This window comes from Corylus avellana, chromosome ca6 (genome assembly GCF_901000735.1).
Source record: "Corylus avellana chromosome ca6, CavTom2PMs-1.0".
In the NCBI taxonomy this organism is placed as follows: domain Eukaryota; kingdom Viridiplantae; phylum Streptophyta; class Magnoliopsida; order Fagales; family Betulaceae; genus Corylus; species Corylus avellana.
The window spans coordinates 2,280,899-2,308,155 of record NC_081546.1 but is presented as its reverse complement, the minus strand read 5'-3'; the positions used below and the strand labels follow the sequence as shown (position 1 = coordinate 2,308,155).

Here is a 27,257-nt window from a genome sequence, read left to right as displayed (position 1 = left end):
TTTAAGGTTTTAACGGGTCGTGTCTACCCGATTAGACCCAGTTATTTTAAACGGGTAAAACGGGTCGTGTCGGGTTACCCGACTATTTTTGTGTTAAACTCGATTACCCATTTAGCTAAACGGGTCGTGTCTGTGTATAGGCTAATCGTGTAATAAATACCCGCGAGTCGTAATCGGGTCGTGTCAGGTACCAATTTTGCCACCCCTAAGTGTGCTTTCGTCGAACGACGATGAGTGGGACTGACTAACACGTGGCATGGTCCCAATTGACGTTTGTCGTTGAAAACTTCGATGTCATTGTGATGGTCGGCATTGCCAATGTGTCATCGACTCATCAGCTGTTTGCTTGACTCGGAACGTTCGAGTCCACAAACCACACCATTATATGAGCAGTAAAAGAGCAATTAACGATGCTTAAAAAAAAAAAAAAAGGCGAGAATCTTTTCAACGCAAAGGAAATTATACCAATATATTTTGGATTAATTAAGTTCTTCCAATTTTATTCAAATTCAAGCAGATTAAAAGAGAATGATTATAGGCTTTCCATGACCCTCGCCTCTTAATTAAACTGTCCGGATTTCAACCAAATTTTAAGAGAATGTTCGACGATCGACAGAGATTGTGACTTGGAAAAAAACTAAAAGGATCAAACAACACTGTACGTGCATTAGCTACACGCAATGTCGTATAATTGTACCCAACTAAAATATTCTAGTGAGAAACCATAGAAATTTAATGATATGGACTGTAATAATGTAGTGAGGAAGATGACAAACTTGTGATATCCTGCCAAAGATGGAGAAGGCATGATATAGATGATGGCCATGGTGATTCGTAGCATGTAGTTTACAGGAGTTTGAAAGATACTAAAAGCTATTTAAGCTAACATATTGCCCCCGCAAAGAATATTTTGAGGTCATAATTTTGTTCTCTGTTCCTCCATCGCACGTTTTGTGGGAATATCTTATAGCATAACATGTGATTAGATATCAACACAAACTGTCGGTTTCCCTTCTCTCCTTCCCTCTCTTTTTCTCTTTCATTTTTTTTCTCCTTTTTCTCTCTTCCCATTTGTCAGGGACCACCTATGTAGCATTACTCTTTGTCGAGTTGCTTTGGCGCAACCGAAGATGTGATCATCTTTTCTTATCTATTGGTGATTTGAAAAGCTACATTACATTTAGGAAGATTCACTGCTCCTCTTATACCATTTCCTTACCTTATCATCTGAGATTAACATACGTCCAGGCTTCAAAAGGTAAAGGCTGATGATACTGTATGTCGTCTACCTTTACTACCCATTGTGATGACTCTTACATACAATGTTGTTTGCTTACCAAAATTTATGGGTGGTTTGTTCTGCCAGGAACATTAGCCTATTCAATTCTCTTTGTATAAGTGAAGTGAAAATTGGCGAGCTTATGGTTTAGTAAGCAAACATAAATTTATAAACTATGTGAATGTGATTTTTATTTTTTTTTAATATTTTCTTACATTTTCTAAAACTGTTTAGAAATAAAATTTTCATTTATTTGCCTTTAAGACATCAATTAATTTGGTAGCTTCCCACCCGTCCATATTCTCACTATTACCTCTCTACAATATAGGGTTGGCGCGTCTCGAAATGCTTTTTTTGGGCTCCGTGCTGCCGCCTTGAAGTAGTAATCTACTGATTAACCATGGCTTCTCCAATGTCCTTAACTAGCATCATCCACTAAGTGAGTAAGTGATGGTCCACACATTTTCAAACACTTTTGACGGTACATAATCCTCATCATAGGTGTATCAATGAATAAGTTCTATATAATTTCGGTACGCTTCTTTTAGTAACAAAATTTGTAAGGTTTCTCTTTTCTTTCTTGCACTTAATTGATAATCCAAGTACTTGGGAAGTTTTGCAGGACCATTTATAAGACTACACAAAATATTGACCTTTTAGATTGAATGGTCGATTTATTGTAAATTGGACTGACGTATACAAGTTCAATTTTATCAATCTGGTCAAATTTTAAAAATAAATATATGTTAACGTAAATATGGTATATAAACAAGATTATAATTCAAAAATACTTTGTTCTATATCTATATATAAAAATACTTTGTTCTATATATTTCTAAGCTTGTTCTATATCTATATGTGGTGTATATATATTATACAGATATAATTATATAAAGATACAGTTTATTAAATTATAAAAATGTTATTTTAGACTCGAGAATATTTGAGTTGTTTCTTGCGTGGGTCGGATGTACTATTTTGTAAATCTAGTAAATAACCAATATTTTATCTAAACATATTTACGATGAAACCATCCAGAAATTCCTTAAAGAAGTCGAAGTTGGGGAAAGAACAAAGAAAAGAAAGCAAACAAAGGATTACACCCTACAGAGACGAGGATGAAAATAGCATGGAAGAAGAACAACAAGAACAGCAAGAAGCGCTCTCTCTCGGCTATAACAAAGTTTCCAAACCTCCCCTTCGAGAACCAACAGGACCAACACGAAGACGAAGCTAATCGTAGCAGCAACACCCAGCTCAACAAGGAGGAGAACGGTGATGAGGGATCAGCTTCTCTCGAGTCCTCTGACTCATCGGACGCTAAGCAACTTGCCCAGTCCTTTCAGGCACAGGGAAATAAGCTCGCTGAGGTATCCCCAAGATTTCTGGTCCCCTTCTTTATTGGCATATTCTTTTTCTTCTCTAGTTTTTAGCGTTAGACATGTAATTATTTCTCAATTCGGCGAACTTAGGTACCCAAATCAAACAAACCAAAAAGAAAAGAAAAAACCCAATCTGGATTAAAGGTTTGTTAAAATAAAAATGAGTTTTCGGTGACTGAATAATTTAGGTCACTCACTGGCATATATATATATATATATCTATGAATACAAATTGCTGCTAGGAGACTGATGGCGAACACAACTGGGAGAGAAGTAGAGTTGGCATTTTTTTTTTTTTTTTTTCATTTCATGGGTGGTCATGAACTGCGAAGTATGGATTTTTGTGTTTTAGAGTGTAAGAATCTGCTTTCTTTTTTTATTCCGGAAGTGTTATATTGCTGCTGTTGTGTTATGATATCGTTTAGCCTCTTTAGGCTTTGATCAAATTAAGAGAATAATACATGTTAGTGGTACCCATTATAAATAGTTGAATTGTTCTGTTATCGCTAACGTATATTGGTAATTCGATCATCTATGGAAAACCTCTTAACGAGATATATTTATATTAGAATTCCATAATATGTGAAGTGCCAGATGTTTGAACAACTGAAAGTTCCCAACATATTATGGAATTTGCAAAGATAAGAGCATTCCATAATATGTGACGTGCCATTCTGGAAGTTCCACATAAAACTAATTATATTGCTGCTGCTGTTGTGCCATTTGCTCTTAGTTCTTTTGAAACTTCCCGAATGCTCTTATCTTTGCAAATTCCCCTCAGATCTGATTAAAGAAAATAATTATTTTTTTTTGTATTTTTCCCTCTAAAAGTTTGTTCCACGTCCCTACCCTTCACTCAGCCACGTTTGGCAGTAAAGCCAGTAATCAGACAGGTTGGTGATGATCTAACATAAAACAATGCTCTAGATAGGGTAATGTGGTAAAATAAGAAATCATGTACCGGACTTTAAATTGGTGGGACAAGCATGTCTTTTGTGTCTAGGATTCGATGTTATACAGAAGTTCACAACCGAGAGATTGTTTTGAGTTTACAAAGTTGGTGAAGATTGACTTAGGTTGAAGTTCACTTCTTTGAGAGTAGATTTGATATTTTGAAGTTATACCCATGGCTGAGTCATCAACCCTTAGGTGCAAAGCACCTTAGCTGCTAATCTTTTGTTCTATTTAGATTGAACATGTCTGAGTTGCAGTCTTTCTGCGAGTAGCAGATATGGTGCTGCTAATTAAGCATGCCTCCAGTTGTGGATACTTATTTGTTGAACCAGTTGTTTGAAAATTTTGTCCTTATGCTTAATTAAATTCTGCTTGTCTTTTTAGAAATCCACTCTCCACAGCTTGTGGTCAATTTTCCCTTACTTCCATAATATTGAAATCTTAGTTGTTACTTCTCGTGTCTGTGGCTTATCCTTTTTCTCTTTTGAAGGATGGAAAATACCGGGAAGCACTGGGAAAATGGGAGGCTGCTCTTACTTTGACGCCAGAAAGTGCAGTGTTACATGAACAAAAGGCACAAGTTTTACTTGAAATTGGAGATTCATGGAATGCTTTGAAGGCTGCCACTCGTGAGGCCCAGTTCTTGTTCAATTTTTATTTTTATTTTCCAAACAGAGTTTCGTATGCATTCATAATGCACAATAGGTTGATTAAGAATGATAGGACTGTTTTCCCTTATGCCATCTTTGAACTGGTTTTTGTTTGAAACCTCCTTATAGGGTCTGAAATTTTGAAATATATCTTTTACTTTTCTGCCATTTGTGGTACGCATTTCTTTACGAATGTGTCCAGATTCCTAACTTTCCATGCTTATGTATGTCTTTTTCAATCACTTTTTTGTTCATTGGGGGTTCTGGAACTGTTTATAGTTCAATGCAATGTTCCTGATTAACTCATAAGCGCCTCCATAGACTTAATTAAAAAAAATTCTATCTTGCAGGAGCTACTGAATTGGAGCCATCATGGGCTGAGGTGTGTCAGACCTCTATGCTTCCAGTGTTGTTGTTGCTGGACATGTACAATTTGTTTGCAAATCTTAAATGGTGCCTCATTCGGCTTAGAGAATGACTAAAAAAGTCCTTTTCACTAGTTTGCCTACTAAATATCTTACTGATGCCAATTCTCTGAATACTTTATTTAGCATTTGACGCTAAGTTCACATACAGTTCCAACTTAGCTTGTATGCATGAATCTACAGTTCATAATTGATAATGGATTGATGGAAAATAAGAGATTTCCATAAAATTTCCATGAAACTAGTGAATTATTAGAAGCCATTTTGACACATTAAAGTAGGTCATCCTTATCTTGAGGTATATTTGCTCCCCATGTTATCGATACAACTTATCGAAGTTTATTGCTTTTTCCTGTAACCAAATAGATTAATCGTACATATTAAACTTTTTTATTTGTCAAACTTGTAGACACCAAAGGAAAAACATTGGGAACTAATTCTATTTTGGATTTAGAATTTTATAGTGCTCAACATAAAAATTGATTACTTAAAACTCCTTTCAGATTGTTTTCAGGCTTCCAATGTATACTCCCATTGGATATGATCTGGAAATAGCGGACTATCAGAAAAGGACTCGTATACCAACCCTAAGTAGTTGGATTCAAGGCTTGTTGAATCAAATGAATATATGCAAACATCTGCAATGTTCAACTACATATTTTGGATAATGGAGTACAAACTATCATATTTCAAGATAAAATTTTATTTGTTCTGGCACTGAAAAATATTGTTAGCTCTCATATCTATTGAATGGTATATGGAAATTTATGTAGAGCTTATATGATATTGTATCAGATGATCATTTAGCCTTTATCATTTTCTCACAGTTTACGGAACAATTCTTATGAATATTAAGAACCCAATGCATAAATTGAAGAGTAGAAGCTGATTGTTTCTTACTAAAATCGGATCTTTCCAGGCATGGATCACTCTTGGCAGAGCACAGTTAAACTTTGGGGAGCCTGATAGTGCTATTGAAAGCTTTGATAAGGCATCAGCAATCAAGGTAGTTTCCGAAGTTTCCTTTTGTTTTTGGGATCACATTGTGTCTAAGCTATTGACGTGAAATATTGGCCTCTGGTTCTGGAGAATGATACATGCAACCCCTAACGGAAGATAGCTACAACCAGGAGTGACTGGCTTGATATCAACATGATTATATATCTTTGAAATAATTTTTGGATTAATTTGGATGTTGCTAGGGCGTAAAAGCGTAGAAGGAACTCATGTTAGTGACAAGTACCTTAAAAGATGGAAAATGTCCATCTGCACTTGCTTATTAAAATATCTTGGTTTTGAAAGGGATAGAAATGTAGAATCAAGAAGGATGCCCCTGTTTCCAAACATTTATTGGCGTAATCTGTTAAATTTTGGGATGCAGTATTATCATGTATTTTTTTATATGCTTCTTTGTATGCTTCTTTGTATACATCAGTATTAAAGTTTACTTGTACATGCAGCCTGATTCTGGGGAGGCACAGGTGGATAAGCAGGCTGCATTAAATCTTGTAAAGAGGCGAAAGCAGCTTCATTCAGAAGGCTTGAGTAGTACTCAAAATCGCTATGCGGTTGGTGATAATGCTAAAAGCTCCTGAATGAATATGATAGGAAAACAAAAATTTTCCTGTCCGCCAACCAGATTATTTAGTTGGCTGGGCTGTACAGGGTTTCAGGAGAACCAGGCTTCTGTTTATTCACGAGAGTGATCAACATGACTCTTGTGTTTGAGATGAAGAAATACTTTGCCTTGTTCATCTACCAGGGAAGATGAAAGCCAAGGGATAGCCAGGACAAGCTCATTCCTTCAACTGACACTTTGCTCTTGTAAAGTATGATGCGCTAACTTGTGTTAAGACATGTAGAAAAGAGAAACCTAGCTTGTAAACTAATTCCTCTGGTTGAAAGTTGAGACTAACACAAGCTATCACTCACTCTCTATATATATGAAGGCTGATGAACTAGAAGGGTTTCCCATTTTCTGGAGAAATTCAGAATCTTCCTAGTCTTGGTTTTTATTTTTACTTTTATTAATATTTGGAACAATGGCATGAATCTAAGTTTCAATCACTACAAACTTTATTCATGAAAAATCTTCCTAGAAATGTACATGTTATTATGGATATGAAAAATTTATGCGTAGCATACTTTGCTTATCCTGATATACTTTGGGACGACCAGAAGGAGACCTCTGGTATGAAAAATGGCTTGAATTCAAGGCTTTAAACATTTTATTGTAAAATGTTTAAAGCCTTGAATTATTATAAAATTTTCTTAAAGATAATCTTAAATATTAAAGGAATGATTATACACTTTAATTTAAAATTAGAAATAGTAGAGTTATTTTATACGTAATTCACATGTCACATTACACCTTTTTTATATTATTAATTCATCTAATAAAAAAAATATATATTTAAAAGCGTTTTGATCATACTTAGAGATACAATTGCATCAAGAAAATGAATGAGTATCTCAATTTTTCATACAGCTATGAAGCGCTGTGGAATGAAGCATAATAAATGATTCTCCAAAGGAAAAGCTGCATTTCTAAGTTCGCATTTATGTCCTCCAGAGATCGATGGGAGTACAATATGATAACTACTCTTTTAAGTAATTTTTTCTTCTAACCCATACCACCAAATAGAAAAACCTCAGTTTCTTTCATTTCAGTCCTGACTCCTGAGCAATTCAAATGTACATTGCTGTTCACGGGTCTCTCAAGACCGTAAAACAATTTTGGTACAAATATATTTGCATTGTCCAAGAGATGAAGAAAAAAAAAAGTTCTAATGATCCGATTTCGATATGCATAAAATACAGATGATGGAAGTATACCGAAAGAACAATATCCTTTACTTCAATAATCATGAACTGTTGTTTGGACAAATCATTTTACAACAAAAATGAGAAATATTAGCTTCCGATATCACCTCAATAATATGGACAGAGTACAGAGCAGCAAATTCAATGGAGGCTCTCAAAACAATAACCTCTTCCCAACTGGCGCTTTAGTTCCTGCTCACTTTAGCAGGGTCAAGACTGCATATCATAGTTCTGGCGCTGCTGACCAGCGACAAACAGCCTTCAGATTCATTTGTATCCAAAAGTCAGCAAGTGTTAACAGTTTACAACCTACCAAAACATCAGTCATTTCAACAGTGCAGAAAAATAAAATTCTTGGCATAGGGAGATAGAGGTACAAAATCAAAATCAGTACTTGAAAAAAAAAAAGAACCATTAGTTTCAAATGTTGTTGCCAGAAACTCTCACACATTTTATAACCCCAGCTGAATAGCAGCCAAATTCTCTTCATAGTTTAATGTCTTGGCTGCAGTTAAAAGCATGTCCATTCCTCCACCTTTTTCGGATCCCTCTTCGCCTTTATCATTCCATTTCTTTTCAAGATTTTCAAATGCCTTTAAACTACCTCCGCCTTTCTTTTTCTGTTTATTTGCTGAAGTCTCATATGCTCTTTTTGCCCTGCGAATTGCCTGGATCCCTGCATTACATTTTCTGCAAAACCATTTGCCTCTTGGAATCGACGAGAGTGGTGGTTTCATGCAATAGATGTGGTATGCATGATCACAGCCATCACAAAGAACAATCTTATCATCATCTTGATCAGTGAGGCAAACTCTGCACAGACAAGAAGGGCAGTACCAAAGGGCGGCGTATGATTTTAGTTGTTTAGTTGTCAGGCACCTCGCATGGTAGTATTTATTTGGGCAAAAGGAGTGGCTACAGATCTTCAACTTTTCACCATCTTCTACCTCACTTCCACAAATTTTACATAGGTAAACGTCTTTGCTGCCTCTTGATTGTTCAAGCCCTTCATCTGTACTAAAATTTAAGTTCTCTTCCAATTCAATAGGTGTTTCTTCATTTGGAGGAGAAATATCAACATTGCCTCCATTACTTAGAGTCTTGGGGGCATTCAGTCTCTCACACACTACACAATTTTCATGGGGCGATCCAATTCCACTCGCAGTGCAACTGGCACAGTACCAGCTTTTTGGGGGAATCTCTTTCACAGCAGGCTCAATGCAGGAGACGTGGTACATCTCCTCACATGAATCGCATACTAAACAATCCCTTCCATCTGCCTTGCCTCCGCAATGCTTGCACGTGCAAACTTTGTACACTCCACAATCTTCTGTTTGCTCCGGTTTAGTGTGAGAATCAGATTCCCGGGGAAAAAACTGTTTTGCAGTGAAAATAACTTAAAATATTCCTCAACACCACCTTAATTTCTAAAGCAAAAATCCTAACCTTACTGTCTAGAATGCATTTGGTACACAGGAGGAAATATCCAACCAACAATTATATGATTTCAGAATTCCCCTATTATCAAGTAACCTTACATCCTATCACAACATTATGCAGAATAACATATCTTTAATAGTCTATATGATATTGAAATTTGGATATAACTCCAATAGAAGAGAAGAATAGACAAAATTATCACCAAAATTGAGAGATTTACAGACAAGCTAAAACCATAGAAGGGCAAAGAAGGCGAGTAAAAAAGAAAATGAAAAAAGAGGAACAAAAAGGTTTCTACCTTGCCTGATCCCTGTCAAAACTACCAGCAGAATCTTGGGGGCAATCAGCTATCCAGTCTTACAGATAACAATAACAAAAACCATTGCACAGCTCACATGTTTAAAGCAGAAGAAACTTGAGACCTTAGTTGAAGAAATTATTTGACTCCCCAAGATGTAGAAACCCCCCAAGGCTTTGGGCAAAATGGCTCACAAGGCTGGAAGTTATAACAACTCAGAAAGTACTGTCTTCGTTCAAATCCTACTGCTAACCCTCTAGTCAACACTTTTACAATTGAATGGTTCGTATGGGACAGGGGCCCATATACACCTGGGAGTTAGTTGTGAGCTCAAATGCAAGGGACACCTTGTAAGCAAAAGGAAAAATGAGGGAAAGAACTTCCTTTTCTATTTTTTTTTGGCGGAAATTGCTTTGGAGTATAGAGATGTGCTATGTGCTTGCAATCAGGAAATTTCTCTCATTGTAATAGTGGCACAAACATGAGAGAGAAGGGAGTTTTTCAAATCATTTCCTAAGTTAATCTTCTTCAAAGAACCAAATGCAGCCAAAACTATCTAGAATAGTAAGTTGAACATCCATCTAAATTCAGAGATCCAGTTGGTACTAATGCTGATGCTGGAAAAGCAAGTAATAGTGCTACAATATAATCCAGAAACCCCCGCTTACCTCATCTTTTCCATCTTCATAGGTGCTGTGTACCAATCCTCCCACCTTGGAGTACAAAAGTTAAAAAGAAAAAAATTCAGATAAAAGGGTAGAAACAAACCATAACATAAAGCATACAGTGAAAAAAAATAAATGCTATAAGTAAACAAAAAATCTACTATGAATAAATGTAAGGGAGTTGGAGTGACACATCTAGATTTGCATTATGGTCTCACCTGTTCATGATAGGAAGTCCTTGACATGTCTGAAAGGCTCTTTGCAAGAGAAACAATTTCAGTACCAATACCTTGAAGCTTTCTCCATACCTAGAAACATTTATTCAGATTTAAGGCATATCCAATGACAAAAAGAAACTGAATCACCTTTTTCGAACAAGCATATGTCCTTAGGCTAGAAACTAAACGTTGCATATGCAGCACAGAAGCTTCTACATGAATATGATATTGGTCCTTGCAATGAGACACATGAAAGAACACAACACATCCACGAAGATATTATTTCATTTAGCATGTGAGTTGTGTGTGTATTGCTTACTCATATTGCAGCAAATCCTCAACAAATGAAGAAGAAAAAGATAGTAAATCTCAAACTTCAAAAAATAAATAAATGAAACTGAAGGGAAAGGATACAAACATAGATACCAAATATACAAACACCCACACCCAAAAATAAATCAAAAGAAGAAAGAAACTCTGAGGTACAAACTTTAATATTGAACACCAGAAAGGGCATAGTAAAGAGGATAACAGGTAATTCACTTCAAATTTTATAAAAGGTAACACCAAAACCACAGGCATTTACCCCTTCTCAAACTGCCATATAAAAATGATTTGATGAAATTAAAAGAAAGATTTGGTTAAAGTTCAAAAGCCTTGAGGTACATACACTATCAAGAAATGAGTAACACCAGATGGTGGCACAAACATGGAGTGCACTCCTTAGACATAGCATTTGTTCCTCTAATTCAACTTGCCTTTCTCAAGTGAAATTTGTGAGTAAATGGAAATGACACGTCCTTACTTGATTGAAATGCCTTTTGGTAAAAACATTTTTTTTTTTTTTAAATAAGTATTGAGATATCAATTAAAAGCTTAAGGCATCCTAAATATATAGGAAGTATACATGATTTGGTAAATACTTAAACATGACAAGTGGCATTTTAGTAATCAGAAATCACAACCAGAAGGATAGTTCTCTACCTTTTTATGAATAGCGTAGACAATAAAAAGGCTAAAACAGGATGCTACAATCTTAATCTACATCTGCATACACATCCATCATAGTCCTACTCCCCTAGTTGCTCCTTTACACTTTTCATTTAAAAAAATGTGTCATGTCTGATCATATTAAGATTTGCAGTGGAAACCTCCAAACACCTCTTCTTAGTATGTTTTAGTCACCAATGCAGAAACTTAGTCACTTGGACAACCATATAAATTACTTTCGTATAACCAGAAGCTTCCATATTTGGTTAGACTTGCCTCTTAAAAAAGTTTCAAAAATCGATCAGTGCATTGCATAGCATGCACCATGACATCCAAATGATACCAAACACAGCTTAAATCAAGAAATTCCTCATCTAAACTTAAATTTCAATAACAGCATGATCAATATATAGATAATTGTACATCCAGATACAATATTTCTCCGACAAGTTTTGATAGTTCCCCACTTCTTTGTGATCCCAATATATGCAGAATCATCAAAGAACAGCCCATCTTAATTTTCATATCATTATTCTCACTCCATTCATCATTGACAACTTAATAATTTCAACAGTTGACTCCTAAAGGTAAAAGCCAACACCTTCATCCCTTCAATTCTCTCTGAATTTTAGCCAAATCTCACTATTGATAGAACAAAAGCCTTCATAACATTCCTAAAGTATTATTTAGGTGACAAAAGCACTTGCTAGCACTACTAAGTTTCTAAAGAAATTCCCATCAAGTGTAAGAACCATAAAGTCCAGACAGTACCAAACATGATTAAATCGCCTTATTGATGCCTACAGTAAAAGCGCCTTATGATTTTACTATATACATGCATATGGTGCGAAACAAATTTTTTTTAAAATAATACAATGAATAGATTTCTTAAGATCTAAGGCCAACAATCTGAAAAGGTTTAGCATTAAAGACTCCCCACAATACAAAAGGAACCCAGGAGGTAGGAAAATAACCAGCACTTAAAAATAGCCATGGACAGATGTTTTTCAATCTCATAGATTTTCATGAAGAGTATTGTTCTAGAATGTCTATTTTTGTGTCCAATGGGGGGGGAGGGGGAGATTAAAATCAGGTCCTGCAATATGTATACAATTTTTCATGAACAAAATTTAAATTATCATGAATAAAGCTAATGTCATTAATTTTGCAATCTGAAAAAAGAAGAAACACTAAACTAATTTGACAGAACAGATAATGAACCCATGAGGTTGAAAAATAAAAAAACAGATTACAAAAATGAGAAATAATAAAATTTATGTTCAGAAAAACATTTTATAGGATAGGCATTACCAGTTTCTTTTCAACCTCATAGGATCATGACAAGCATGATTCTAAATTTCTATTTTGGGTACGCAAGGGCATGGGATTAGACTCAGGAGTTTTGTATGTAAAACATTGATACTAAGGATCAGACTTCACATGAATAAAAATATGCATGGAATAAAGGATTGTACAGGCACAAGTATGACATATGAGAGATTTAAAAAAAAAAAGACAACTCAAGATTACCCGTTGAATATCTGAAGAGAAAAGGGTAGGTGAACGTTCATAAGCTCCATCTTTCATCCTTGTGTTTATGATACTAAAGTCAAAAATGTCAGCCTTGATGCCTTCAAAATTCTCAAACAGTAACTTACACAGTGATGTGAACTTGTCCGAGATTAAAATATCCAGAAAAGCATGCCGACACTTCTGATTAATAGTATGATGATCTGATTCATTTAAAAATCCACTAGATGTAACACCTGTATGTCCATTAGCTGCTTTCTGAGATCCATTAGACATCCACCCAGTTTGTGAAGATTTCCGCCTATCTTCATCACAATGGTCACGTTGCTGCAAAACAAAAAGAAAGAGAAATGACTACAAAAAGAAATGATAACTAATTTCAGTTGAACACATGCAACTTTGGTTGCAGCATAAACCTTAATTGTCAGCGTACAATCAATTTCGGGATTAATTGCAAGCACCTCCCGGATGCATCCCTGTATACCACCTTCATCATCACTTAGTGACTGATACATGTGCTCCAGTACAACATTTCTCCAGTGCCTCTGTGAATAATCATCTGAACCATTCATAGGAAAACGGACTTGTTCGCTAGAAGTATTGTCTATAACCGTGGCATATGGTTCCTTTAGAGTCTGCAAGATTTCAAATACAGTTTCGTAAAGAGTAATAAGGACCAATAAACACCATTACAAACAGAACACTTGAGAGTTCAAAGGAAGGAGAAGGAAGAAATTTATCTTTTATGCAAACACAAGCACAAAGAAACAAGCATCACTTGGTTGTTTTTTCTAATTTAATATGGTAATCAAAGAAAAAAGCAGTAGAATTTATTTCACATCATACAAAAAGTGAGACTTGAAACAACATGGACAATTTCAGATGACCTGACTGTTTGCCATTAGCCCTCCAAATAGATGCAGCTAGACATCCTTCTATAACAGCCAATATTCATCAGTACCATCGAGGATTCTCATGTAAAAAGAAATTTATAACCACACAGATTTTCTGTTATGTAACCATCAAGCAGCCAATAGACAAATGACCATGCAACAACATGAGGATTTGCTAAGACGCATCATAGCTGAATCAGCCTATATTATGATAAATTAGAGAACACCTTAAGTGTGACTTAATAAGCTCACTAAATGATGAATGTCAAGTAAAAGCATCAAACAAGGACATACAAACCAAGAACTGTCGGACGCACCCACCTTAGCACTCACAGTAACTAAACATTTACTCAAAAACTTCTTGCAAAGGTACCACACCTACTCTCATGGATCATCCACACCAAGACTTACTACGATGGAGCCCAAGGCTTTCCATTATAAGCTACATGTTTCCGTTGTAAACTGACTAGAACTTCTCTGGAACTCTCTTTTATGGCAGCAGGCAAGATTTATTAATTGCATGTTAGTGATAGTTGCTTCTAGAGAAAAGTGACAGCGGAGAAATTGTTCTAGAGAGGTAGAGTTCTATAAAGAAATGTGGTGAAATGAGGAACTTATTGAATAATACTAGAGAGAGAGAGAGAGAGAGAGAGAGAGGATACTAAAAGAATACGGCTTTGTATCCGATCATGAGAAAACTGTTTGAATGTTAAAGTTGCCAACTACAACCTCCAAAGCTTAAAGTTAAATGAACTAACAATATAGCATGAAAAGATAATTCACCAAAAATATTGATAAGAGCATATTTTCCATAGAATGCCTCCATTTTTCACATTGACCATTGCCTTTTTGTATTACTCCCAGCAAGTTAAACTTCTTTCATGTCAGTTGTTGACCAATCTCTCTTTTACTCTTCTAAATAGTTTTCTATAGCTGATGTGCTAAGTTTCAAATAATAAATGGCTAACATTTTTGTCTCCAATCACAGCCATTGCTTCAGGTATAGTTTCAATGCTGAATTTTTCTCTAATTAAAAACAGTTTACCATGTTTCAGATGCAACTTCAGGTTACAACAACACAAACTTTAAGCCTTGAAATTCAAACCATTTACAATTGCTCAAACTGGATTACATATGGAAAATATAGCAAACCCATATTGCAAGCATAGTAGAAATTTGCATTAAAAAGAGACTAAGCAAAAACCTGTTTCACTGATTGACTCGCAGCTTCCACACAGACTCTCCCATCTTCCTGAGCTTTGCTCTCTGTACACAATCTCACATACTTGCGCCTCTTGTAAGTTTGAAAACCCTCACTCCCACCGGAGCTCCACTCAGCACCATCATTGCCAATTCCAATTGCAATCCCATTATTCACTGCTCCACTTTTGAAGCCCACAGTACATTCTGTACCATCACCATTGCTTGTTCCCTCTTCATTACCCATCCCTTCAGTACAACAAAAAACCCCTAAGTTTGCAACAATTAGGGTTTCAAAGTGACACCTACATTCCAAGATTTAAAAATTTCCGTGAATTATCACAATACCCCACTTCACAAAACTAACAACAATAGCCAAAACGACCACGACCAAACCCATTTGAGTGAAAACCCTCAACCACTGTTTGGTTGCCAAGAAAAGGAAGGGAAAAAAGCAACATACAATTCCAACCACTACGCTTTCTGTAGCTTTTGGTTTCTCGGGAAACGACAAATTCAGCTAAAGCAAGTCTAATTTTTGGGCTCAACTCCTTTGAGGGACATAATTTATTTTTCTAGTGTCAGCAACACTAAAAATTAACCATTTTTCTACTTCCTTTTCTTTTCTTTTGCTATATTTTCTCAGCAGCCAAACAGAGCATTAAAAATATATATGTATATTGAGAGAGCATTTAAGGCTAACAAAGACAGTTAGAGAAAGAGAGAGACGCTTACCCGAGATAAATTTCTGAAGCCTCAAAGACGAAAAATCGAAACCCTAAAATCCAAGAAATGGGTGAAGTTGGGACTTTGCTGTGGCTCTGCCCCTGGCCTAATCCCAAAGATTTTAAATTTTTTTTCACCGGGTGTTTTTTCTTATGGTAATCTTTTTTATATGAAATTGGGTCGGATCCAGGAGAGCAGATGACCCGCAAAGTGTTGGCGGGAGCCGGTCTGGGCAACCGACAGGTGGCGGTTTCCCGGTGGGCCAAGTCAGAGAGTCAAACATCCCTGAGTCGCTGTCAAAAATCAGAACCCCATAAGAGTACAGGCGCAGCCAGTAGAGAGGGTCTGACAAGACCCCAAAATTATGTTAACTCACTTTTATCATCTTATTAATAAAAATATTAACACTTGATTATGAGATTATCTACTCTAAACAAGTTTTGACAGGAATCACATTACCAAGTTGATTTGATCTACTCAAACAAGCAAATTTTTAAATTAATTTACATGGAAATTAAATGATTATAACCCATCAGAAGTGATGACAGCAGTCATATGGTGCCAAACAATTTCAGAAAGTTTTGGTCATTCATTTCCTAATTATAAATTTCTGTAAAAAAATATATATATACCAAAGTTGTGAAAAGGGTTGGGTGGTTCTATGCTTAGGATTAAATTAATTAAAATAGTTATTTTTTTAATTAAATTATTTCTAGTGTACTATCTTAACAGATAATTATAGGAAAAAAAAAACTCTAATACCAAAAGAGAAATGAAAATCAGACCTGAAAACCATCCACTATAAATTAATAAAAGAAAGCCCTTTTTCCAAAAATTAAAGACACCGAAGCAGCTTTCATTATCTCAAGTAGAGGGCTCGGCCATTCCCAACAATGCAACGGGCCGGGTTCGTAGCGGCGAGACACGAAGTTGAGAGCGAGTCGGAGGAGGAGACGATGCGGTGCGTGTCGTGCCAGGATGAGTACGACGCAGATGAAGCGGGCACGTGCAAGGAGTGCTACGAGGAGGCGAATGAGACGGAGGAGGAGCTGAAGCGGGAGATCGAGGACTTGAAGGCCAAGGTCGCTTTTCTTAGGTTCTGGTCTCCTCTCGACCACCACAGCAACCACCGGTCCTGTGGGCCCTGCTTCACCGACGTCGTTCTCGTCGCCTCCTCCGATGAACCAACTGCTGGTCCCCCCGTCCCCGTCCCCGCCCATAAGGCCATTCTGGTCAGTAACCCAATTCCGCCATTTCAGTGGCTTAATTGTGTTTTTTTGGGGGGGCACTTGGTTGGTATAAATGTGCCATGGAACACCCATTTGAGATTTTTTCAACTTATGGTTGTGGGTTGAGTCGACCTATGTATGTGATCGTGTGGTTGATCTGTAAAGCAATCAACTTTAATTGCTGAATTCAGTGATTCAATGGCCAAAACAGGGTTTTGGTATGGGTGTGTGAACTTTGACTAATCATCAAGTTGAGAAGCAGTTTTAAAGATCCCAATTTTGTGATCAGTAACCCATTTCCACAATTTCAGTGGCTTCGAGAAAATAGTTTTTTTTTTTTTTTTTGGCATTTGATTGATATTAATGTCCTATGGAACACCCATTTGAGTTTTTATTTCAACTTTTGGTTTGTGGGTTTAGTGGACCTATGTATGTTATCATGTAGATGATCATATTGATCATATTCTATCAGTTTCAAATATCTCGATTTTGTTTTCAATGATTGATCATATTCTGATTAAACAATGTATACTACCTGGCTGCTCTACTATCTACCCTAGACTCATGTTTTATTTATTTCACTGAAACAATAGCAATCATGCTTCGATATCTTCAAAGGTGGCTGCTCTTCTTCCAGGATCTGGCATACATAATAACAGTATGCTTTAGTGTAAGCAACGATCAAGATTGAATCTCAAAGTTGACTTACTTTGAGCAGCTTTTAATAAGAGAGAGAAAAGAAAAAAAGATTTTGAGAAATTCAATTTTGACCGTTGCTTAAACTACATCATACATGTTGTTATTAAGCCGGATCCCTTCCTTCTTCCAATACTATAATATTAAAGTGTTGCCTATTATATTTACTGGTGTACTTATGCATGCTATTGCTATGGCTTTGTATTTTGGTGGATGTGGAACCTGACAGAACATGCATCACTGACCAAACTATGCATGGTTAGATATGAAGTTGTTTGCGTGAAGTCATTATATCTGTGAGCTCTGCTATTCCTTGTGGGATATTGAATATCATGGGAAATTTGTATTCGAATACTTAATACTTCTTTTATACATTTTGCATATATGAACAGGCAAGCCGTTCCCCAGTGTTCAAAGCGATGCTTGAAAATGAGATGGAAGAAAGTCGGAGTGGCACAATTAAGATTGGTGATGTATCATATGATGCCCTCCGTGCCTTTGTCAACTACTTGTACAACGCTGAAGCTTGCCTTGATGAGCAGATGGCTTGTGACCTTTTAGTGTTGGCTGAAAAATACCAGGTGAAGCATCTCAAGTCATATTGTGAGAAGCTCTTGGTGTCAAAACTGAACTGGGAGAATTCCATCATCGGCTATGCCTTTGCACACCAGCACAACGCGAAGACTCTGCTTGATGCAGCTTTGTCAACAATCACGGACAACATGGACAAGCTTACGAAACGGGAGGAGTATGTGGAGCTCGTGGAGAAGGATCCTCGGCTGGTAGTGGAAATCTATGAAGCTTATCTCTCCAAACAGGTTAATACTGCTGCACACAAGGACTCTCCTGTGAAGCCATAGACAGATACAGGGCTTTCTTGGGTTGCTGTTCTTATCGAATACAATCTTGAGTGTAGATGAACCTTTTTTTTAAAAAAAAAAAATCCTAGTAGGCTTGAATCATTTTGTTCGGTTGGAAATTGGCAACTAAATTTGAATGAGTCTAGCTTGTTTTGCTTTCTTCTTTTTCGTCATTTTATCTTAGTGATGGTGTTGAAAGAGTTGTTCTGCTCCAAATTTCGTCTTGTTATGAATCCTTTGTGAATCATCAATAGAAATCTGACTCTGACCAGTGGCAAAATTTATTGACTTTTTCTACATCTCATCTATGAAATGGCATGCATGTTCTCTAGCAAATTGAATGATGCGTGAAAGTCAGCTCCATTAAGCAACTTCAATAAGTCCTACGTTGCCTTCACTCTGAACACCCTGATGATGTTATGACCTCTTTAAGATAATAGCTTGTGTTTTTCACGTAGGGTCTTGTGCAATTATTTGAAACTTTTCTACCCCTCGCGGGAGGCCTAACAAAGATCGTGATAATTTAAAATGATTCAGGGACGGAAATCTTGCTTACTTCCCATGCAGGTTGAGAGGGTCTAACTAATTAATCAGTTGTTCAGGCCCTTTAAATTCTAGCATAATCTGTTTGATGAACTGAACTTATTTACAGGAAAGTTTTGGTGGGGGGAGAATTCATTGGGTCAGCTGGAATAAATAGCCTCCAATCAAAAAAGAAGTTGGACGGGATTTGGAGATTTTGCTAATTTTAACAAAGTATTTGTGGCAGAACAATATTTGGAGAATTCTGCAGTGCCCCCAATGCTTTGGTATTCCAAAAGTTTTTACTGAAACTAATTGCAAGCAGATATTTCATAATCGCATATGTAACAAAGTATGAATGTTGGGATCTGGACACATGTACAAGACTGAGGTGAAATGAAATCTAAGAGCATTCAACGAACAAGGTGGCTGCCTGGCTGGTAATCAAGAGAGCTTGCAGAAGACGGCGCCCACTTTAGATGCCACCGTCCCCTAGTTTATTTGCTTTTTTCCTTTTATCTTTTTTCTTTCTTCCTCTTTTTTCTTTCTTCCGCTCTTCTGGCCAAAGAAAAAAAGAAGTTACTCAGATCACCCATATGCAAGAAAGCCAGTTCTTGTAATATGTACTCAGTACATCATAAAACAAAACTATTCTTTTTATTTCTGTATTCAAATATTATCTTGTCAACAAAAAAACCAATCATGTTAATCTGGCTATGCATGGACAGTCTAATTAATGGACGTAAATCATGTTAAATTACCAGTTATTTCAAAAGCTTAAGCTAATAGGAAGAGATAAATTTAATCACTTAACCATTACTTTTAACATTCCCCCTCATGTGTGGGCTCAAACTCCCTTTTAATATGTGAGGCCCAACACGTGGAATATTTAATTAAATAAGGGGTGAATTGACGGAGTCAAGGTTCGATCCCAGGACCTTTAGCTCTGATACCATGTTAAATTATCAGTTATCCCAAAAGCTTAAACCAATAGGAAAAGGTAAATTTAATCACTTAACTATTACTTTAACAGATCACACTACAAACATGTGGCATTGGTTAGCCGCGGCACTCTTGCTCTTGGTCAGACGTCAGAGAGATTCCTTTAACGGTGTGAGTGAATCACAATGAGGGCAACAAAATACAGTAAGAACACTCTCACCGCAGCTTCTCTAGACTAGATTGGCTTCCCTAAATTTAGATAAAACGTCCCTCCGGCAACTTTCCTATAAATTCTCTAAACTAGATTGGAGCTCCATTGACACCCTATATGTCGATTGGCACTGTAACCCACCCATTGTTCTTTTATTCACAAAAAACTCTTTTGCTTACTATCGGGTTTCACACAATCAAGAGGGTCACATACGTTTATCACATAATAAGATCCTCCAGCTCGAATGGGGCCCCTCGCTAGTTTCACGTTGTGTAGCCACCCATCCCAAGGCAGATGCAATTTCTTTTACTTCATCGATAACAGATACTGTGTCCTGTATATAAACACGCCCATCTGGTCTTAGCATCCGATCCATCTCAAGCATGATGGTAGAGATATCACATTTGCGCCTGAAACAAACAATAATAGTTGAAAATATGTATATACTTCAATTATGTGAGGTTTGCATGAATTAAAATAAAGAACAGAATTTATACCTCTTTTTCTCAACAGAGAAGAGACTATTTGCATGCAAAAGGTCATATGTTCTAGGGTAAGTGTCAAATGGTTCGCACCTGGAAACAAAATTTCGAGCATCATAACTTATAGCTGGAATAAGCAATGTGGAAAGTTTATCTTTTATCACAGCCTTCGAAAACTATCCACTGATGTATCTTTTATAACCATCCAGTCATATTAGAGAAACAATGAAAAATTCAATGTGAAAAGATCCAGTTTTAAGACCTACATGATCAGCCTCTAAAGTTTTCAAGTGTGCTTCAATATTCCTACCGATGCCTCACTTCGTCTTATGCCAACACCACCAAAAATTCATAGAGTTCCAAGTTTCTCGCGCAACTTATCAAAGATTTATCTTGACAAGATAACAGAGTTTATTTACCATCATGAAAAGTAATGTATTGTTTTCACAATTTAGGTTGGACCAAGATAACAGAGGCTGGTACTCTTTCCCCTGTATTAACATTTATTACAAAAAGAAAGGAAAAAAAAAAAAAGCCTCTTTGAAAAAGCTATCAAAGTATCAAAGTACCTAGCAAATGAACAAAGGAAGCAACAATTTTCAAAACAGACAGTTGAAGGTACATAGCACATACCAGTCATGCATAACTCCTATAAGTCCACGATCATATATAACAGGCAAAGTATTGTACCCACTAACAGGAACAACATTCATAACCCAGCAATCAATCTGGAGATCATGCAATGCTGCTGCAAACCTGCCACAGTCAAAATGAACTTACATTCTCTTTAAACATAAAAGGGTATAAAAATAAGATAGGGCTTTATCAAAAATCAAGTTACTATGTATCCATATGGCAAGGATAAGAGTTATTTAAATGTTGTACCCTCCATATCCAGCTCTCATGTCCATCACATTTCTTAGTTTAAAGCCTTCCCAGCGAAATGCATGAATATAACCATCTATTATCTCATTCCAAAACTTTGACTCTGCCTTGAAGATTTCCTTCCTAGATTTGTAGGCATCCATCTCTATGCTCTGGAGCCTGTCTGGTGGATAATGAAGGCGTGCAGGCCATGTAGTTACATTACCTCCATATCCATTCTCCGGTAATTGAGTGATGCAAGCCTTCAAACCAACATTCCTGCAGAAGTACCACAATTGTTATATTTGTTACTATTTATTTTGACCTACTCTTCTCTTCAGAATCTAGGTAAGCCTTATTGACCTCTGGTAGTATGCCAAAGATGAAGGGCACATTGTATGTTCAATAAAGCAACCGCATTAACAACCAGAAAATCATCGTCAGAAATTTCCATGCAAAGGTTTAATCAAGATGCTGCATTCAACATATTTCCATACCTTTACTCCTCCACAAACAGTGTCACTGAAATGCCAAAAAGTTCCTTGTTTCCAGCCAAAATTCTTGCCTTCTATAAAACATGCCGGACAATAATGTAGAATTGGACACTTTGTTTTTCCTTTATTTATTTTAAATGCTACTGGCCAATTTTAATACTTGATTCCTTCTTCTTTTTTTTTCCTCTTTTTTAATGTTTTCCATAGTGTATATTCACCTGCTGCATTGGTTTCCCTTTGCTTTTGGCCTATACTAAAATTCATGCATAAACATTGAAAAGATGGGGAACAGAATAAATAATATTTCATGCTCTACAACTCAAATAAACTGAAGCCAGGCTAAAATTGAATTGTCCATAAGCCAAAAATGTGGAAAATATTATAAATGAACGAGCTAAGGTTTTTCTATAATGTTAATATTTAAACTCAAAACTGAAATAGATTCTCATATGTAACTTCTAGAGAACGGTTTTGGAAAGACTAGTGGCATCACAGGTCATGCACTGAAGAGCATATTTGTACTATCTTATAACTGATTCGGATTGACATTTGAAAATTCATATACTGTATGTTATGTCCCTCAACCAAAGTGAACTCAAAGGAGTGAAGCAGGTCATACCAAACATTGTCTGGATCATCATTAGAATCACATACTGGAGGTTGCACCCCACTATCACGATTAAGATAGCAGCTGTTGTTCAAAGGTTTTCGCCATATAGCAATATACGCTTCCTTCTTTACTAGTTCCCAACAAATGCGAGCCGTCAGGTCCTCCATTTCTGTACATAAAAAAGCCAAAGATGACATATTTGCAATCCAAATAAAGTAAAAATAAATAAATCCGTGTTCTTGGATACCAAAGAAGGTGATAATGGTGCTAAAAAAATAGAAAGATTAAAGCCCTTGGACGTGCAACATCAAGCCAGGCAAAGGAATTGCAAACAAAGATTATGAAACTGCAACAACATGCTAATAAACAGTAATTGCTAAAAAAGGATATTTAGAAAAACATTGTCATTATGAGCTACCTGCCCATTGTTCTCGTAGGTTCTTTTCACGTTTATAAACAGGCTCTGCTGCCCATATAAAGTATCCTCCAGCCCTTAGCATCCTGTTGGCCTCAAGCAGCAGCATTCCATCTCCATCACAAGCCAAGGAAAATTGGAATATCAGTATCACAAAGCTTTAGAAAACAAGTATCAAATGCATTTACAATCATGTTCTTTTTTGTTTTTTTCTTTGATTTGTTTTGGAGAGAAATCATGAAAAACTTCTGCAGATAACTGAGAATCGCTTATACTCAGTGACTTCATGTAGAATACAGAAAAATGAGCCTTTAGTTTATCATTAGGCAGAAAATGTTGACAATATAGACTAGAGCATCTTGATGCTGAAAATCTGAAAAGAGCTACTTCTCAAGTATTGGAAGCCAAAAAAGGCTTTGATGCTATCATAGAAGAGGGAAAAGGGAGTACCATCAAAGGTCCAATTAACTCCACATCCTGAACAATGGATGAAGTCAAAAGCCTGGCTTGGATACAACAAACGATGTGTAGCAAATGTCGCTACCATGGCAGGCACACCACGCTCTAAAGCAAACTGAATCCGGTTCTCATGAACATCTTTTAGTGCTATTGACAGAGTAGCTACATTACGCTGCATCAAAAAGGCACCAAAATCTGCTACTCCACAACCAATGTCCAAGGCTACTCGGCTCCTTTGGCCAAAGGCAATGTCAGGAACCATCTGTCCATCCAATTAGAGAGATGGCAATCAATTTTATGCAGAAACAACTAATACGTAATGAGAATTACAGGAGACCAACCTTAGAAATCTGATTCAAGTGTTTATTAGCCCTTCCACCTCCCGGAAAAATAAACTTATCTTTTTTTATCAATATCCATTTTTTGCTATCTTTATCTTCAACCAGACCTGTATGGGGTACGTTACTCAACCACACCTGCAATTAAATCTCATAGTTAGCCAAGAAAAAAACAACTCAAAATTTGGAACCGGATTAAACAATGATGAGCAGCAGACTAAAAAACAAGGTAAAATGTTAACCAGATTTCAGCTGATGCACACCTTGACAATTGAAAAGTTAACTCAAAATGAGCCTCAAGACTTTCTAAGAAGAATACTCCAAGTTCTCACATATCAAGGACAAAAAACAGAAACTATATATTCAAAAATACTTGGGATCAGCCGCATAGAGCTATTTTCACAATTCAACAGCATCAAGGACATGCCCTTCTTCTTGCCACCTTGCCAACATTCCATCACCACTTCCTTATTCCCTTGTCCAACATTGAACTTGAATAACAAAATTAATTACTTTGTGTTACTTGTCTTCTTCAATTTTCAACACTTCAATTTAAAACGAATCAGTTCTTGTAAAAGTGCAGTAATTAGCGCTCATTGCCACCAAAAACCCCGATACAAACTTTTTCTTATCATCATCACTTGGTACTACCCCCAGCTTCTCAAGAAATGCATTGCTTTCCCACTTCTCAAGAGCTAACTCTAGCATGAACCCACACATACATTTGGTCATTTTAAAAAAAAAGGAAAAATAGATGGCCACAAATTTATCACACACATCAATATTGAGATTTCAAAGCATCTCTAAGATTTCCAACCTCAGATCTCAAACCTTCAAACCTAATTTAACAAAAAAAAAAAAAAAAAACAAGGCATCATCTAGGAGAAACCCCTCAATCCTTGTATCTAAATTCCACCTACTCGGGTTTAAACTCATAACCCACCATTCATACATTTCTTAACTACACAATCACAAACAAAAATCTCCCAAAATCACATAACCATCATTCCAAGACCCACCCCAAAATATACTAACACTAAAACCTATAACCACAAACAAAAGCACACATTTTTATGAATGAATCAAACTACCTCGTCTCGGCTCTTGGGCCAGGGTACCTTCACCTGATACCCTTCCGGCCTGGGCACCACGCAGTCCAAGCCCTTCCCTTGCTGCGGGCAATGCCGCTCGTACCTCTCCACACTCGCACTCAAATTCAGGCGCCTAATCTCCTCCACATTGTCTATACACGGTATGTACTCGCTCATGCTCTGCTCGCACACCTTGTACTTGCCAACCTTAACCCTCGCACCGCTCTCCTCCTTTTCCTCCTTCTCCTCTCTCCCACCCCTCGACTTCTCCTCCTCCTCCATCCAACTCTCGTCTATCTCCCCCACCTCGAACTCCAGCGACATCGCGCCCGTCTCGTCCACTATCCCCATCCTTATCATCATGTCCACCTTCGGCGGCGGCGGAGACGGCGGAGGCGGAGATGGAGGGGGAGGCGGCGACAACGAGGACGTCGTTGCGGCGAGCGGCGGCGGCGGAGGAGGAGGCGGAAGAGGAGACGGAGACGACTCCGTTTTGTAGAGAGGACGTGGGAGCGAGGAGAAGACGAGGGAAGGACTGTTGGCAGTGAAGCGGTTGAAGAGGAAGAAGAGGGAGAGGGAGAGGAGAACAAAGGCCGTGATTCTCACGAAAGTCGGGGTTCTGACCACATCGTTCAAGGTGTTGGCCGTTAAGGCCTTCATGATGGCCTTTTGCCCACTGTTTGTTTCTGGGAAAATGAGGGAAAGCGAATCGAAATTGTCTCCAGAAGTAATGCAAGCGGCGGTTTGGCTTGGAGTCGTGAAGTATAGCGAAATTGATAGAAGAGCGTACACGGTACGATGCAAGAGTGAAGACAGAAGAGAGAGAGAGAGAGAGAGATAGAGAGCGGGAATTTATGGAAAGATGATAGGATAGCAGACGCCTGGTTGTGACATTATTGGTCTAGAATTTAGTGAAGATGACGCCTCTCGTGGGACCTCCTACCCCACCATAGCTACATATACCTCGTGCGCACACGCACATTATAGAAACCTTTAGGTGTCAGTAAGGTATCGTCTAGGAGAATGCCAAATATATAGGAGGGATATCTTCACACTCGGAGCCCATCTCCTGCTGTTACGGGATTTACAATTATTACCACTTTATTATATGGTCCCTTTAATTGACGTTCATTGAATCATTATCACCAGTCACTCCATTCGAGAAGAAATAAAAAATTTTAAAAATGGAAAATATCTGATCAAATTCCTCACTAATTTGACTGCAGTGTCATGTGTGGGCCAAACTCAACTATATATTTGTGTATTTATGTATGTATGAATTTTTTTTTTATTACGAAATTATTATTAATACAAGGTTAGTGAAGTTAATCTTTATAAAGTGTGAGTAAAAAATAGTTTATCTAATTAATATGAACACTAAAATCTTAACAGTAATTGGGTGATATGCTCAAGTTTAGCTCCTACTTCAAACAAAATTTAAACGAACTAAACTAATATATTTAAGAATTGGCTTGACCCGTCTACTCGATTTATGATACAAAGTTTGAGGTGTGTAAACCTATGGTAGTCATACCTTAACCTCTCGCTCTTTACTGTTAAGCATGAAGCCACCTAGAAGTTTAACTACTTAGAGTGACTTTTGATATTGGATCAATATCCCATGCAATATTTAGGGTAGGTTCAGTAGCTTTAATATATACGGGATGTTTGCTAATTATGAGTGGTCTAAAATTTGACACTTCATTTATCAGGTAAAAAAATATTGCATCTTATTTTCAATTACCTCTTTGCTCACCGTTGCCTTTCCCTCTACTCCTCCACTGTCTCTTCACCATTGCAGAGCTCCTATATGGACACCCCCCTCGTCGTTTGTCACAAAGGATGATTGAATCACTTTGTTTGGCCAAGCCACATCCCAATCAGGGTGGCCAAATCACTTTTTTGGTTGTCTTATGCCATGGGACGATAATGAAAGAAGCGGTTTGGTGTGAATATTGTGTCCCACATTGAGAAAAAATATAAAAAAAAAATAATTGTTAATATACTTAAGTGAACCTTAGCCCATTAGCTTAAGCTTTTGAGTTAGAGTTATGTTTAATTATATATATTAATATACTCTTTGTAAAAGCTTCATAACCGATTTATCTTCCAACATGATTAAATAAGAGCTTGATAGTGGTAGTGAAATAGCGGAGGAGCGCATTGAAAGTGAGATGCAATTTTTTTTTTTTAACGTGATAGAGGACGCGTTCATTTAAAAAGAACAACCAAAATTAAAGTTATTGCAACCCATGCAATCCCCAATATTACATGAGATCTCAATCATTTGATCTTCTAGCAAAGAATATGTTTGATCCGTTTAACTTTTTAGCTGTAATTTTTTTTTTTTCTTGGTTTGTGAGTTTATTCCATTTTCTGATTCTTTTTCACATTTCATATTTGACTTTAAAAGAGGAATTAAAAAGGGAGAACATAATTTCCAATGCAAGAGTGTCATAAAAGGCTTGTAGCCTGTAGGTCAGAACTGAGGAGAGATGGGAATGACTAAAATCTTTTGAGACGATGAGTTAGCCCAGCCCAATTGTGAAGGAAGAGTAAACGTTATAAGAA

At 36.9% G+C, this 27,257-nt stretch overlaps 4 protein-coding genes across 7 annotated transcripts; 2 read left to right on the top strand and 2 right to left on the bottom strand.

Moving 5' to 3' along the window:
* The first annotated feature begins 2,323 nt into the window (after positions 1–2,323).
* On the top strand, positions 2,324–6,717 carry LOC132184215 (uncharacterized). Its single transcript, XM_059597761.1, has 5 exons — positions 2,324–2,649; positions 4,106–4,244; positions 4,616–4,647; positions 5,610–5,696; positions 6,151–6,717. Exons 1-5 carry the CDS (start codon positions 2,398–2,400, stop codon positions 6,283–6,285), a joined length of 645 nt encoding a protein of 214 aa, XP_059453744.1. The 5' UTR covers positions 2,324–2,397; the 3' UTR covers positions 6,286–6,717.
* Positions 6,718–7,520: 803 nt separating this feature from the next.
* On the bottom strand, positions 7,521–15,605 carry LOC132183932 (PHD finger protein EHD3). Of its 2 annotated transcripts, none has more exons than XM_059597401.1 (7): positions 15,483–15,605; positions 14,752–15,052; positions 13,071–13,289; positions 12,655–12,981; positions 10,135–10,224; positions 9,920–9,964; positions 7,521–8,889 (listed from the first exon to the last, which is right to left on the bottom strand). In XM_059597401.1, exons 2-7 carry the CDS (start codon positions 14,992–14,994, stop codon positions 7,966–7,968), a joined length of 1,848 nt encoding a protein of 615 aa, XP_059453384.1. In that variant the 5' UTR covers positions 14,995–15,052; positions 15,483–15,605; the 3' UTR covers positions 7,521–7,965. The 2 variants fall into 2 exon arrangements, with proteins under 2 accessions (XP_059453384.1, XP_059453386.1); XM_059597403.1 differs by having other exon boundaries at positions 14,752–14,996.
* A 690-nt stretch (positions 15,606–16,295) lies between these two features.
* On the top strand, positions 16,296–18,555 carry LOC132184304 (BTB/POZ domain-containing protein At4g08455). Its single transcript, XM_059597883.1, has 2 exons — positions 16,296–16,705; positions 17,791–18,555. Exons 1-2 carry the CDS (start codon positions 16,367–16,369, stop codon positions 18,256–18,258), a joined length of 807 nt encoding a protein of 268 aa, XP_059453866.1. The 5' UTR covers positions 16,296–16,366; the 3' UTR covers positions 18,259–18,555.
* Positions 18,556–19,043: 488 nt separating this feature from the next.
* On the bottom strand, positions 19,044–25,535 carry LOC132184290 (probable methyltransferase PMT10). 3 transcript variants are annotated; one of them, XM_059597865.1, is made up of 10 exons: positions 24,687–25,535; positions 23,599–23,733; positions 23,249–23,519; positions 22,802–22,912; positions 22,393–22,552; positions 21,301–21,558; positions 21,049–21,171; positions 20,431–20,508; positions 20,147–20,343; positions 19,044–19,338 (listed from the first exon to the last, which is right to left on the bottom strand). In XM_059597865.1, exons 1-10 carry the CDS (start codon positions 25,344–25,346, stop codon positions 19,256–19,258), a joined length of 2,076 nt encoding a protein of 691 aa, XP_059453848.1. In that variant the 5' UTR covers positions 25,347–25,535; the 3' UTR covers positions 19,044–19,255. The 3 variants fall into 3 exon arrangements, with proteins under 3 accessions (XP_059453848.1, XP_059453849.1, XP_059453850.1); XM_059597866.1 differs by having other exon boundaries at positions 19,044–19,335; XM_059597867.1 differs by lacking the exon at positions 19,044–19,338 and having other exon boundaries at positions 19,772–20,343.
* Between the last annotated feature and the right edge of the window lie 1,722 nt (positions 25,536–27,257).

What these genes read in the sequence shown, in the direction of transcription:
- LOC132184215 (XM_059597761.1), top strand. Translation starts at nt 2,398, where the DNA reads ATGAAAATAGCATGGAAGAAGAACAACAAGAACAGCAAGAAGCGCTCT. An exon ending in TGCTTTGAAGGCTGCCACTC is followed by an intron (nt 4,245 to 4,615) that starts GTGAGGCCCAGT and finishes TCTATCTTGCAG; the next exon opens with GAGCTACTGAATTGGAGCCA. An exon ending in ATAAGGCATCAGCAATCAAG is followed by an intron (nt 5,697 to 6,150) that starts GTAGTTTCCGAA and finishes TTGTACATGCAG; the next exon opens with CCTGATTCTGGGGAGGCACA.
- LOC132183932 (XM_059597401.1), bottom strand. Translation starts at nt 14,994, where the DNA reads ATGGGTAATGAAGAGGGAACAAGCAATGGTGATGGTACAGAATGTACT. An exon ending in CGAGTCAATCAGTGAAACAG is followed by an intron (nt 13,290 to 14,751) that starts GTTTTTGCTTAG and finishes GAAATCTTGCAG; the next exon opens with ACTCTAAAGGAACCATATGC. An exon ending in TCTCTTCAGATATTCAACGG is followed by an intron (nt 10,225 to 12,654) that starts GTAATCTTGAGT and finishes AAATGTTTCTAG; the next exon opens with GTATGGAGAAAGCTTCAAGG.
- LOC132184304 (XM_059597883.1), top strand. Translation starts at nt 16,367, where the DNA reads ATGCAACGGGCCGGGTTCGTAGCGGCGAGACACGAAGTTGAGAGCGAG. An exon ending in CCGCCCATAAGGCCATTCTG is followed by an intron (nt 16,706 to 17,790) that starts GTCAGTAACCCA and finishes ATATATGAACAG; the next exon opens with GCAAGCCGTTCCCCAGTGTT.
- LOC132184290 (XM_059597865.1), bottom strand. Translation starts at nt 25,346, where the DNA reads ATGAAGGCCTTAACGGCCAACACCTTGAACGATGTGGTCAGAACCCCG. An exon ending in GATGATCCAGACAATGTTTG is followed by an intron (nt 21,559 to 22,392) that starts GTATGACCTGCT and finishes GTACTTCTGCAG; the next exon opens with GAATGTTGGTTTGAAGGCTT. An exon ending in ATAGGAGTTATGCATGACTG is followed by an intron (nt 20,509 to 21,048) that starts GTATGTGCTATG and finishes TTTTGTTTCCAG; the next exon opens with GTGCGAACCATTTGACACTT.